Source organism: Anser brachyrhynchus (assembly GCF_964034855.1).
Source record: "Anser brachyrhynchus genome assembly, chromosome: 9".
Lineage (NCBI taxonomy): Eukaryota > Metazoa > Chordata > Aves > Anseriformes > Anatidae > Anser > Anser brachyrhynchus.
This window is the reverse complement of record NC_137703.1, coordinates 20326364-20340304: the sequence shown is the minus strand read 5'-3', so window position 1 is coordinate 20340304 and position 13941 is coordinate 20326364. Positions and strand designations below refer to the sequence as shown.

Below are 13941 nucleotides of genomic sequence, written 5' to 3'. Positions count from 1 at the left end.
GAGCTGAGGAGCCCAGCTTGTAGCTTAGGCTCATCTCTAGTATCAAGTACTTCTTTTTGTTGTTGGTTTTAAAACAGCGTGTATTTATGTTAGGTGTCTTTTCTACTAGAAAATATTTAGATCACTGGAGTTAACTGTCTCAATTTACCTTCATATTGTGTTCGAGAGCCAATTGAAGAGTTGTTTTATGGAAGTATTTGAGGGCAGGAGAAGAACAAACAAATCAAGATCAGAAAGCAAAATCTTTTCCATCCTTACTATTTATGTTTTCCTGATACCCACAGGGAATGAAATCATAGATGCGCTTCCTCTTTCAGAAGAGAAGTGGCCATGGTGTTCTCTCTCTGTCTCTTTTTCTCAGAGCATGCAAATCTATCGAGCTGTAACAAAAACCGCTTATTACAGGGTTTTGCTCCATTCATTTGCTGGTAAAATTCATTATTATCTGGATCTATTTTGCAGCTTCTGAATAACAGTGCAGTGCTAATAATCTGTAAGTTGGATGAATAGTGTGTTAAAATGTTTTCAAATACAAATCAGAGCAGTGATTTTTATTACTGTAAATGGAATTATTATAATGCACATGTGCATTTAAATTAGCTTCCCTAATTCAGAAAATGAAGGTTTTCAGGAGAGTTTCCACTTTGTTGTCACAGTGCATCTGTTTGTAGATTTGGTCCAGGTTTGGGCCCAGGGCCAGACTTGGTATTGCCCCATGCTGTAAATGTGCTTCATCTAGAGCTTTTTAAGGTGAATCGTAGGCCCACCTGGAGGCAAAGAACTGTGCTTAACTGCTGTTCAGACAGACACTGAAGTCATGATGATGAGCTAAAAAGGCCCTTGAGGCATGGCTGAACACTTGTTTTTGAAGCAGTGTAATAATACTAAAAATTCAGATGAAGATCCAGCAGCTCCACGGACATGTCTGCTCCGGAAGAGTTTATGATAACCAGTGCACTCACACAAACCAGTGCTGCCAGTCGTCAGGGGTGTCTCATCGGGTTGTGAGAGAGATGGCAGCAGCCCAGTTATGTTGGAGCTACTGTGACCTGCCCTGACAACTAGTGCTAGTAATCCACAGGCTGTCTCATACCTCTCTCCTTACATCTGCAAGGTGTTTGTGTTGGTGTATTTTGATTTGTCGTAGACCTGTCAGCATTGTTGTGTTGGAGCAGTCATTTTTACATCTACGAAGTGGGTAGCAAGCCTTTTGGGTGAAGTCCCGCAGCAAATCGCTTCATCTCAGTTTGCAGTCCTGTCTTTAACTCCCACTGCTCCCAGTTCAGGCTGGGAAGGAGATCAGTCCCTGGGTCAAGGCATTTGTTTTTCTTTGTTTTAGGGGGAGGGAAAGGGAGGACAAAAGAGCACCAGCTCTGATTACGGAGTTCCCTGGGGTGATGGACAGGTACGCTCCTGGGCCCTCTCAGCTCCGCAGGGCTTGCCTCAGGAGCAGCAATTTAAAGTCCTGCTGCAAATTTCCTGTGGAATCTCTGGACAAGACATTAACCCACTGTTTATCACTGTCCTTTCATTAGTAAAATTAAGTGTTGACAGATTCTGCTTTCTACTTGCAGGGACCAACACTAAGTTAGTACTTGTAGAGTACACTGAGCTTCCTAAAAGAGGGATGCTGCAGAGCGTAGATGTGACTCTCAGCATACAGCCCTCCTACAACTGCCGACAGGCAAATTACTTTTCTAGGGAAAGCACTCCTGTAAACCATGTGCTTCAGGCATATGTTTAAGACTACTAAATTGAAATCATTATGAATAATTTTTAAGCTTGGATTTAGGCATGTGCTGTGGTGCTTTCTCAGGCAGGACCCATAGTCTCATCTTCCTCAAAGCAGATTACAGATAGCGAAATGTGAAAAAGAAATTGCAAGGAGGTTCACACTTGTGCTCAAATGACACATTCTTTATCAAACCTCGAAAAGCAGCCACTAGTTTGGGGGAATTTTGTTTGGTTCATTTTCATTCTGTTCTGCTTTTCAACTCTTTTCTTCTCAAGAAAGCACAGCTGGAGATGATTAACTGAAAACAAATGATACTGCAGAATATCTGCTTGTTCATTGCTGCTCTTTCAGCTTAATTCTGCTAACTGATGCCTGATTGAAGCTTTAAGCAGTGCACAACTGTATTTTACGCTTTGATGCAAAAGGTATCTGTAAACCAATTCCCCCACCCACCATAAGACAAGGGGGGCAGAAGCGTAACGCTGAGTCATTTCTCTCTTCAGTCTTCTTTACCTTCCTTTCCCCCTTCAATATACTTAATTTCAAGTACCAGATTTTTGGAGGTTAGCTCAGATACAGGGGTTGTTGATGTTATTTTTGTATATTTACTTCTTTTTGCCCAGTCTGCTAAAAGCAAGGTGCTGATGTGGTGCTACATAAGGCTTTATTTGTCCTAGAAGACAACTGCTGGAGATGCTGCTTATCAGCCTTGACTGAAAACAAAATCTCACCATCTGCTGCCCGTTATGCTGTTGAAGAAGGAGCGTGATAGCTTGCAGCTGTATGTGAAAGCGCTGCGGGGGTGAGGTGATGGCGGCGGGGCTGCAGGAGGGCGTGCATTCGCTCTGTCCCCAGCTGTCTGCTGGACCCCCTGCTCTTGGGCAGGCCCTTGTGGGAACATGGGAAAGATGACAACGCTCTTTGGTGTTCCCTTTCCACCAGCAGAACTCCTGGGAGGGGTTGTTCCCCTGGCCCACCTGAGCCGTAACTAAAATGCGATGTTCCGAGGCATTCCATGTGTACGACTTGCTGGGTTAGGCTGCAGAGTTTATAGGCATCTGTGGGAAAAACAGATAAGTGATTTCTTCAATCCTGTTATGCTTTGACTGAATTTTCATTGCTGTTAGGAGATTTATTAGTATTTTTTATGACCGGTCATAGCCTGTGTTCTTTAAAATATTATTTGCAATTTCCTTTCTCTAGAATGTGCCATTTAAGGAGCATAAGTCAAATTTTCCATCAGTTGCATCAGGGAAGTCATAAATATGTCAAAGGGGGTGTATTTATGTATCGTATTATGTGGGAGAAAGAATTTGGCCTGTACTGTGTAAAATTAAAACAATAATTAAGCTCTGGCAGGAAGGTTGGAAGGCAAACTGCTGGCTTATATATATTTGTATGTTTATTGTACGTGATAATTAAAGAGTAGTTATAAATTCTCATATACTCTAATTCCCCCTAATGGAAATACTTAGGTCACATTACCCCTTGGCAGGTGTTTTCATATCTGGAGGAAGAGGGAAAATTCAAGAAAAAGATTAAAAAGGGGTGCTTTGGTCTAAAGTATGGTGGGAACGCCGGTGCCCTGATGGGGCGGGGGGTTGTCCATCAGAACGGGCAGGCATCAGACAGCAGTGAAGTGTGCAAAGTGTGCGATGAGAAGTGAGCGCGGAAAAGAACTTCAGGGCTGGGACCGGAGTGGTGCTGAATTCCTGGTGGAGAGGAGAGGGCAGGAGTGGGAGTCCAGCAGTGTCCGCCAAGTACGTAGCATTTATAGAAAACACTATGCCTAAATTGAGATATGAACGGAGGCATCATGTATTTCCTCAGTTTCCAAGATTCTTCTACGCATCAGGCTTTTGCAGAGGCTATTTTCTTTCTGTGTCCTTGAGGCAGTGTGTCTGCACCCGATTCCTCTTGCAAAGTGACATGTATTTGGGAACAAGAAAGATGATGCAGCGGTTGCCTCATTACTGAGAACTGTTCACTCGTGGCACTACTGTTCACACTGCAAAGTTAGGTCTAGGGAGATGCCATCTGCTCATTTCGTGATGTGTGATTGCATTTGTCTTGTGATGCTGCGCTTTTTCTTTTTTCTTTGCCTTTTAAAGCTGCCTATCAGAGTTGGAAACTAACGTGAATTGCTGAATGTAAGTGCTTTTTATTAATATTTTAAGACCAAAAATATCAAAATATAAGTAATTTGTGTAATTGGTAGACACCAAAATAAGCTTTAAATAAATTCTTTGTAATTCTTTCTAATTTTTTGTGGCAACGATTCTCACCAAACCTTACTTCATTTTTCAACCAGCTTTAATTTTGCTTTTCTTAAGACTATTTTTATTTTATAAAATAAGATAAAAATGTTCTTCACAGATCAATGAAAGCCACGAACATTATGGGTTGTTTTAGCTTTAAAAATTTGTTTCAAAAATGATTATTGTCATTTGGCAAATAACTGTCCTGTGCTAAAAGCTCTTCTCTTGTACAAGCATTATGTAATGTCACAGTTAATAGCATTTAACGTTATTGGATGCTAAATGACTTTAGTATCTCGACTATAAAAGCCTGTTTACAAAGACGAGGCATTCTTGTTGGAGTGCCAGATTGTTAAGTAGCTACAAGTTGCCAAAACTCAATGAACTTTCAGCCGGTAATGATGTGCGAATTGCTATCAGGGCTGCGTATTTATTGGCAAAATGCTCACGAGTGCTTCTTGTTCATAGCTACAGACGTGGCTTTCCCTTTGTCCTTAAACCATGAGTGCGGCCAGCGGGACGGGTACGTCTAGGAGCAGCTGCGCACCTCGCACGCGGCTCCTCACAGTGGAGGGCTCGGGGGGATCGTGGCCCTGCCCGAGCAAATGTCTATTTATTTATTTATTCATTTATTTATTTTAAACGGGCCTTCTTTGTAAGCTGGTACAAAATTGGGAGGTATGGGAGCTCACTCTGCCACACAAACTGAGCAGTGTTATTTTCTCCCCGTTCTGTTTTCCTGTTAAAAACCAGTTTTCTGTGATGTCACAGCCATGAGAAGGTACCTCTGGGTAAAGAGGTTTCATAATAAACTGTAAAAGAGAAGATTCCTGAAAACCCATTCAGAAACGTGACGGGAGCCTGGGAGGAGGCCCCGTCCCGGACGTCACCAGCTGAGCTGCGGCTGCTCGCTCTTCTCTCAGTTCTGCTGGAGCCCGAAAGGAAACGTTGGGTTTCCTGTGCAAAGCTCGCTGCGTTGCGCTGGAATATCTCACTCCGAATTTCTTAGCCTGGTTGGGAATTCAGTACAAAGAGCCATTCTTGTGAATCTTGTTTTTTTTGCAATTTTGTATTTCAGCTTAGTGATTCATTCCTCCTTTTTCTAATGGATAGAGCGTTACTGGAGTCCACATAACTTCAGTGAAATGGCTGGGTGTGTGCTTTTCGGGGGATTGAGTCCCTCCAATTCCCTTCTGTTGTGGGCTATTCTAAAAATACAACATTTCTTTAGAAAAAGGATAAAATATAATGCATGCTAGGTGTAGTAAATACTGTGATATTCTGAGTTATCGTTTTCTGCTCTTGCTATGGACATCAACCAGTTAATAGCCCTGTATTAAAAAAAAAATAAAAATATTCAAGGTAAAAAATTAGTGTTGTAGAAGAAAAATGTCTTTTCAGTAGCCAAATTTACAGATGGACATGTGGCTTCAGAATATCCAGATTGCAATCTCTTGTGTGTTACAATATCCTCTTCTCATTTGCACTGTTGAGTGTTTGGGATGCACAAGGTCTTTGTGTGTGCTTTAGGTGGGGGTGCACAGCAGGGCATGCTCAAGATGGTTGAATTTTTCCTTTCCGAAGGGATTGAGTTTCTCGCGATGGTTTTGTTCCTGACTGAATTTCTGTGAAAACACAAAGCGATTCTGGTGTTTGCATGTGAGTGAAAGAGGCAGTTCTGCTGTTACAGCAGATGATGAGCAACCTTGCAGCCATCCAGCTCCTGGCCAGCATTGTTTGCTGTCCTTGGCCCTGTCCCCCCTCGCCCAGCTCCAGCAGAGGACATGTCAAAGCCAGTGAATCACCAGCACCATGGTGTGGGCCACGGCAGAGCCTGGGCTGGGCACCAGCACTGAATGTTAAAGCCTCTCTGAAATTACCGCGTGGTCACAGCTGGCCTGCGGGGCAGCTGCACGCCGGCGTGCCTTTGCCCTGCCGGTTTCCGAGGTGGGGGACTTGGTGGCACCCTTCTAGCCCAGGGTGCTGGAGAAGGGTCCCCAGCTGTGAGCATGCCCTCCCAGCGCTCGGCAGGATATTGCTGAGGGACGCAGCCGGACGCCAGAGCTGAAAGGGGCTCCCTGCTGCCGCGGGGCACGGGGTCAAAGACACCTTTGCACAGTCCTTACACACAACTTCTCCTGCCCTCTCACCATATTAATACAAATTAATACAAATGGCACCACCTGGAATTTGCCCAGTTCTCAGAACCTAACTTGTGCGTCTTCAAACCCAAGCTTTCTTCCAAATGATCCTCATTTGTAAAATACGTAATAAAAATGTGAGATGGGAGAGTACTTGTACTGAGGCACATAGCAAACATTTAATAATCTTCTGTTGAGATAGGCTGCCTGAAAATTTTCAGTCTTTAAAAAGCTTTACAATTATATAAACTATTTTGAAACCTAAGATTTCTTTTCCTGAATTTATTTTTTAATCATTTAGGACTATTCACAGCTGCAAGAAGTTTTTATTTACAATGCGATCGTTACAGTTTTTTCTTGAGTTGTTACAGCCAGCACCCCAGAAAATATAACGTCTATTTAATATTGTAGGACAAGCCTGTTATAGTTTTTGTGTGTGTGTGGGTATGTGTTGTTTTTTCTTTTTTCAGTTTGAAGTGCTGTTGGATAGAAAGGAGAATAAAGAGAATATAGTTAAATTTTCAGGCTGCAAAACCACATTCAGTATTTGCAATTTAGCAGCTGTTGCAAACACTTCGGGACATTTTCTTTAGCATTTGAACATTCCCTGCAGAAGTGAGAAAAGAGACGTTCACTTAGCATTTCAAACGTGAAAAATATTTTAACCTTTCCTTAAATTGTGTTCTAAAGTTTAGAATTAACTCTGTGTCTGGCTGCACAGATGGCTATGTTTTGCATTTTCCTTTGTCTAGGAGAAAAGGAGACCATGTGATCAGTTAATGGCTTAAAACAGTTAGTCTTTATTTTATATGTTCTTTATGAGACCTCAGGGATTCAGGGAAGATATTTGGAAGATTGTTGTTTATGGTGTAAGACCTGTGATATGTGTTGTACTCCGTGTCCTGGAAATTATGAGCTATTTTTGTTCCTACTTATTAATCCCGGTTAATGAATTTTACAGCTTCATCCCTTAAGAATTAACATTCATCATTCTGGTGTGCAAAAATTAAAACTCAGATCACCAATGTGTAGAAGTTTCTACTTTATTACTGGAACATGTGGACTCTTTTTTAAAACTTCTAATAACTGAATTCTACATGAACTAGAAGTGGATTTTAAGGAGTGGTTTTAAAGATAAATATGCTTTTTAGTCTTTCAGCATACCACAGAATGCTTTGTAAGCTTTTTCCCTGGTCAATTTTGGGAAACAGCATAATGAACTGTGGACTCTACAAATCAAATGTGGTGCTGGGATAAGTGACAGAAAATCCATGAAGTTAGTGGTGTGTCAATTTTAGTATATAAAACCAATCCTTAAATCTGGTATTTTGTGCTTTGTAATGATTTTCTTACAAGTAGATTTTAAAATTATATCAGCTGAAGGATTGGTAGAGTAACATGTAGATGTGTAGATCTACATATGTGGCACATACAAGAACTCCTGACAAAACCCATGGGAGCTGAACAATTTTGAGGGCTTGTTTAAAAAAAAAAAAAGTTTATAAAAGGCTCTTGCTGTAATATAGGCACATAGTAGATTTTTTTTTTCCTCCCATTTGGAAGTATATTAATACTTTTTTTTTAAAAAAAAAAAGGTTTTAAAGGCTACTACTGTTTTTATCCTGTAAAGATGAAATTTTCCTGTAGTCTTTTCTTTTAAGCTCTTACCCTTTTATAGCAACATATGCAACCAGACGCATCTGGTTAAAGTTGTTCTGGAAGAGGGGCATAACTGGTTAGAGGCTTTACAGCTTTATTCCCGTTCCTGCTGCAAAATTATTTCCATTGCAGTGGATCCCCACAATCACAGGTCATTCACGTTACAATCAAATAGAAATGCTGCGATGTTCCTGCAGTTCCACGAGATGTGCAGATCAGGATAGGAGATCGGGGTTAGGTGGTTCGAGGTGCTGTGGTCACTGTTTGGGCCTCCAAGCTTAAGTGCTATCTACCAGGCATTTCTGACAGATACTTAACTCATTTCTATTAAACTAAGAGCAGCTACAGATGTTGGTTTTTGTGTTTTGGGAGTGTTTGCTTCTGTCTGAGAACATACACGCAGTGGCTTCCAGTCAGCTGAATCCTCCTCATTTATTCATGGGGTAAAGGTTGCATTTCCTCTAGGTTTTCGAGGGTGTTTTATTTATGTTTTTGCTTCCAATGAGCTTCCTAGAAAGAAAGGCTAAGCGAGTGTCGCAGGAAACGTAGTGTTTGCTGAGAAGTTTGGTTACCCTTGAGTACCATTTCCAGTTCCTAACGTACAGAAGGAACTGGTATGCGAGGGTCAGGAATTGCCAGCTTAGTTCATGTTAACACAACATGAAGAATGTGGTGTTACAGTGTAGAAGCTCTTTGTCTTGTTAGAAATCTGGAAATGTAATAACTTGTTAAGCTGCAACCTTAGAAGTCTGAAGTGTGGTTCTGAGTTATTATTTTAAGCCTTACAGATAAGGAAGCTCCGCCTGAAACTTCATGATGAGTGAAATGGGTGAAATCCAAGCACAGAACTCTGTCTTTGCTTCTACTGAGCATCTTAGTTGCCTCATGGTTGTCAGGTTTTCCCAGTGCTATTATCTTTTTGACAGCTTAATACAACACAGAATCTATGTAAATAATAAAACACTGAGTGTAATTGAAGATGCTGAAAAATTAATTCTTTTTTTTTTTTTCCTGCAGCGGAACCCCTGCCTTTAATGGACTTGTGCCGAAGATCAATTCGTTTTGCTCTTGGCAGAGACCGCCTGCATGACATAGAAATTCTACCTTTGCCTCTGTCTCTGAAAAATTATTTACAATATCAGTAAGATGTCTAGAACCCTCTGGCCTCACATTGGACTACATCAATGCAAATGGCAGAAAATTGTTTACAGCAAAATATAAATCTTCGTGATGGACACTCAAGTGTTATTTAATTTTTAATATATATATTTTTTCTGAATCAGTGAAAGCAGATCACTGCGGGGGACTACTAAAGAATGTGAAAACATTGATTTGATCAAGATTCATGTATTATCTGTTGCCTGTTATGTTTACAGTCATGAAAGCCATTATCTTCAGCTGTCATGTATTGTTTTTTCATTGATGTCTCTGAGAAATGCCAAGAGAAAATCTGACCTGCAAGGTCTCCTGTCATGCAGAACAGAGCATTCTTCAATAATATATTTTTTTTTTCTTTGTCTCTCCTAAACCCCACCCCAATAGATATAATAAGTTAGCAAAGGAAAAATCTCAATAGTAACTTTTGGAAAATGCTTAAATCTGACCTTAAATCCCCAGAGCTGTGAAGAGCTTTGAGTGCTCTGCACTCAATATAATCAGGCCTATAATATCTAAAAGTTCTGACATTCAAAAAAAAATCTAGGCAGATTGTCTAGAACAGTTTGCGATTTAAAAACATGAGAGGAAAAACTGGTATATGTGTCTGAAAGATCAACTTTTGGACATGGTAAGTGAAGTGCAGTCTATTGTTTTCAAAACCAAATCTAGTCCCTCCAAAGTTTTGCAGTTTATAACAAAGTGCTCACTAGCCCAAGAATTTAGGATATTTGTATTTTAGAAAGCTTGTCACTTTTTTATTTGAATAAATTTATAATTTTTATGTGGTATGAACTCTAAATACTTGGTTCTCTTTTTAATGTATGTGTGGCTATAATGTTTATTTATCTGTTTAGAGTCTGTGGAGTTCTCATTTAACTGTTACCCATCTCGGGGTTACTGATTTTGTTGTTTTTTTCCCCATCTCCACCTGAAATGTATTAATTTTTCAGGCTCATCCTGTTTTTAAGATGCTGCTTTCTTATTTGCATTTCTTACATGTTTCAAGTTATCTGCCCGATCAGTTATCTAGTTTTTAAACTGGAAGTTGTTGTTATGGCAGGATGTCAAATGTTTAGACTGAGCTGCCTTCAGCATATTTTAATGTGAATTTACTGATGAATGAGGAGAAAATTTCTAATAAAGTCTACTGTCCAAAATAAAACTTGTCTCCTTTGATGAAGTGTTAAATAACATAAACTTCAACTCTGTATGCAGTGCTAGTTCCTCCTGCAGCTTTGTAAATGTTTCTGTCCAGCACAATTTTGGAATTGCTGCTTTGCGTTCACGTGTGGGTGAAGACAATCAAATCGCAGGCAGTGTAGTGTCCCATTCCCTCTGAGTACAGTTGTACTGAAGACTTCTTCTTTTAACACATTTCTAGCCAGATTTCTCTAAACAACACCTCAGCTTTGTGCTAAATTGCACTTTGAGACTCCGTGATTGAGGTAAGTTGACATTTGACCACCATTCATGGGTGATACAGGCACGTACGCTGACATATGCCGATGGTTGCCCTTCTCTCAGTCACGTCAACGAGCAGAATTAACAGATTAAATCAGAAAAGAGAAACGAGGTTAAAAAGCTATAGCAACATAAGCAAGAGTGGGAGGAGCAAGGGCAAGGTAACGTAGGGATGTCAAAAGTGAAATAACAAGGATTTGCCTCTCTGGGCTTAACAATGCAAGTTGATGCATGTTTCAGCACCAACTTATTTCTGGAAATGTTTCACTTAGCGTGAGGGGTGCGTGCTGTATTCCATACCTTAGTCTTGTAAAGGGGAAGAAGTTACAGCTGTGGTCTAGATTTCTTACTTTTCCCATTTGCTTTGTTTAATTTGAACCTTTTGTCTTGCTAGGTACGTAGGAGGAAGGAGATATAACAACGTACCCAAAATGAAAAGTAGAGCTGTATCAGGTGATCTTTCATAAACCAGGCAAGCAGCTGTTCAGGAATGGCATAGTAATCCTGGTAGACCTTAATTTTCCTCCTCTGAAATCCATTTTAGGTAAGCGTTTTCCAAAATTAGTGTTGTAGTGTCTATAACTAGACTTCAGGTTCCTTTGAATAATAGCAGTGACACACACAACTGTTGAAGTGTTGTCTTCTCCTTTGTTCTTAATTGACCCAGGCTAACAGCTTTTTAATGTGACAGTAAAGTGGGAACTGATACCATGAGACAAATGAACGGTGCCTCTCTGTGTTAATTAACCCAGTTATTTTACAATAGGATTGAAATTGCAGTTGGTATCTCTTCTGTGATGGTGATTCCTCTATACCAAATGTCTTTATTTTAACTTTCAAACGTTTTTTTCCTAACATAACTGTCACCCAGGAGTACTAGCTTTATTCTTTTCCTGTCCCCTGGATGTGCTGTTGTGATTCTGTGGATGGTAGATACACCCTTTCACGTAGGCATAGGGCCCTGTTTTGAGGGGCCAAAGTCTTTTTGGTTTAGTTTTCTTTGTCCACAGAAAACTTATGAAGGAGGATATACTATGGAGAATAATAACGATACTTCAGTGTTTGTGCTAAACACCCCTTTGCAAATAGATTCTCTTCCAAGAAGGCTATCGGGAAGCCAGAGTGCCTGTCTGCATTGCTAAGACTGATCCAAGCAGAGAGGCTGAGCAAGCAGTTGGAATACTTGCCCACAAAAAGTACCAGGAAAGCACGTGTTCTCTGTCTTGCAGAATTCCAGCCTGGGTGGTGTGTTTCTAGGCTCCATTCTTAAGGCTCACGTTACCGGAATGCAAACATTGTTTACTGTCTGCTTCAGGAGTGACTTGAGCAATAATTTATAAGGTGATGATGCATTGGCTTTCACCCTAAACAGAGGTCATACACTAAATTATAATGCAGTTGAAACTTCTTAGTCTCTCTGTCCTGGAAGGCTAAGTGTGCCTACCAAGAAGTCCACCCTCCAGCATATCTAACAGAGAGGATGATTGCTTATCGTAATGCTGTACTACTTCCAGATTTGCTGTAAGAGCTCTCTTGTATCTGTGTATTTGGATTTCCAACTGCTTTTGGCTTTCATCACACAAAGAAACATAGGCAGTAGGTGCAGGGATTTTCAGCTTTTATGTCCTGTCTGTGCAAGAGGAGTATAGCTTTTTGAGACATGATCTGGAAGTGTTCCCATGGCTGATAACGCCAAGACTAATAGAAACTATTTAGAGCAAAACACATGAATCTTTATTGTGGAATTTAAAGAAAAAGGGCATGTGTATGGGAGCTGTAACCAAGTTGTGTCCTTTGTGATGGTTACATGATAATTAGTGTGTTGTAATAGGAAGAATTTCACCTGCTGTTGGGCTTTGGGTCTTTTATACAGCCCCTTCGTAGTTCTGAAGTATTGAAGGTGCAGAATCCTTTACCTTAAAGCTGTGGTTAAGATTGTGGACACCTTCGTAAGCTTCTCTTCATTATTTTCCAAGCATTGTCTTTCTTTATCAGTTTACAACTGTTGTGGGGAAGGGGAATGAACTTATCCACCTAGAGGCATTGCTTTTGTGATCGCAGTTCACAAGGGCTGTAATCTCAGTGATGTTTTGTAGCACTTGACTTTTAGACTTATGAAAGCTGTAATTTTGTAATACCTAAATTTGGGGTGCAATTTGAGAAGCTGTTATCCTTTCGTATAGCAACTGAATGTTGCTACCACTAGCCTGACAACGTCAGTACTGTGAAGAATTTATTTCTACTTCAGATTGGACCAAGCAGAATATACTGAAATGTCTGCGTTCTCATCCAGAGGTAATATAATACAATCTGGAGAGAAATCATAAAACTTAAATTAAGACTTTACATGTGGTCTTTCTAGTGTTCCACATTTTTATCTCAACAGATTGACTCAAACTGTTCCCGTTGAGGTAGGATCTAACTTCGCAATAGTTTCTCAGTGTTCACTTGAAGCTGGGAAAAACTGTTACAGAAGCAGATTTCTATGAATCATTTGGGTGTTTCTGTTAGTTATAAAAGAGCAGCATGCCAGAAATGCTATAAAATTTCCTTCTCATCTCCTTTACAGTTGGTATTGTTAAACTATAACCATATGTTCTCACGTCACTCAGCGGCAATCACTACGCAGCAAGCTCTGTATCAGATCCAGCAGTACTCAGTCAGGTACGGTTCCCACTGACATCAGGGGGGAGATCTGCCTGAGTCAGCACTGCTGATTTTGGTTCCCATGTAAAGATCTCCAAACATTTCCAATACATTGTATTGAATGATACTTTATTATATGTAAGCAATGTCAAGCAGATGGTTTCTGCAGAAGTTTTCCTATTTTGGCAAAACATGCTGGCAAGTGCAGTTAGGTGAATGTTGTGAGAAAGTTGAACAAAAAAATGTGTCTCGTTGAGGCTGAGAGCGATATTCAAAGGGGAAGCTAGACTGTTTGGCTCCTTTATGGTGATTTTCAAAAGCATGTTAGTTTATAAACCTCACAGTGGTTTTAATTCTGCATGCTTAAAGGAATTTAGGATCTTTATTCATTCCTGTTTATCTCACATGGGAATGTCTGGTGACCATGAGATGGAAATCCTACAAAAAAAAAAAAAAAACACAAACAAAACCTTCTTCCTTAGGAAATATTCTTTGTAGATATAGTCATGAGAAATATGCAACACACATTGGCTAAAATGAACCCCCTCACAGTCCCCTTTTTTCTCCAGGTTGCAATTTTCCTGCAGAGTTTTTCAGAGAAGAACTGCAGCATTTTTTGCAGGAATGTTTAAAATAAGTTGTTTTGAAGCTTCTACAAAGCAGAATGCCATCCAACTGAAGGTACATTAGAACAAATTTGAACGTACTTTGGTACACTAACTACATATCATTCATGGGAATTAATAGGATATGGATCCTGCTGAGCTAAATATTCTATCAGGGCTTGTTTAGAAATGGAACAAAGCAAAACCAAGCTCCTCCATGTAATCAAGCTACCTGGGTAAAGCACAGCCTGGCATCAGATGCTGTGGCTATTAAAACG

General features: G+C 40.2%; 1 protein-coding gene across 15 annotated transcripts in view; it reads left to right on the top strand.

Annotated features, from left to right (window-relative positions):
• The window catches only part of SPSB4 (splA/ryanodine receptor domain and SOCS box containing 4), a 143367-nt gene extending 133254 nt beyond the window's left edge, over nt 1–10113 (top strand). For 13 of the 15 annotated variants that reach the window (XM_080605220.1, XM_080605225.1, XM_080605215.1 and 10 more), the window contains one exon: nt 8811–10113. In XM_080605220.1, coding sequence (XP_080461346.1) covers nt 8811–8938 — 128 coding nt within the window. In that variant the 3' untranslated portion in view covers nt 8939–10113. The remainder of the gene's footprint in view (nt 1–8810) is intronic. The other 2 variants (XR_013955217.1, XR_013955218.1) reach the window with 2 other exon arrangements.
• Nucleotides 10114–13941: the final 3828 nt, after the last annotated feature.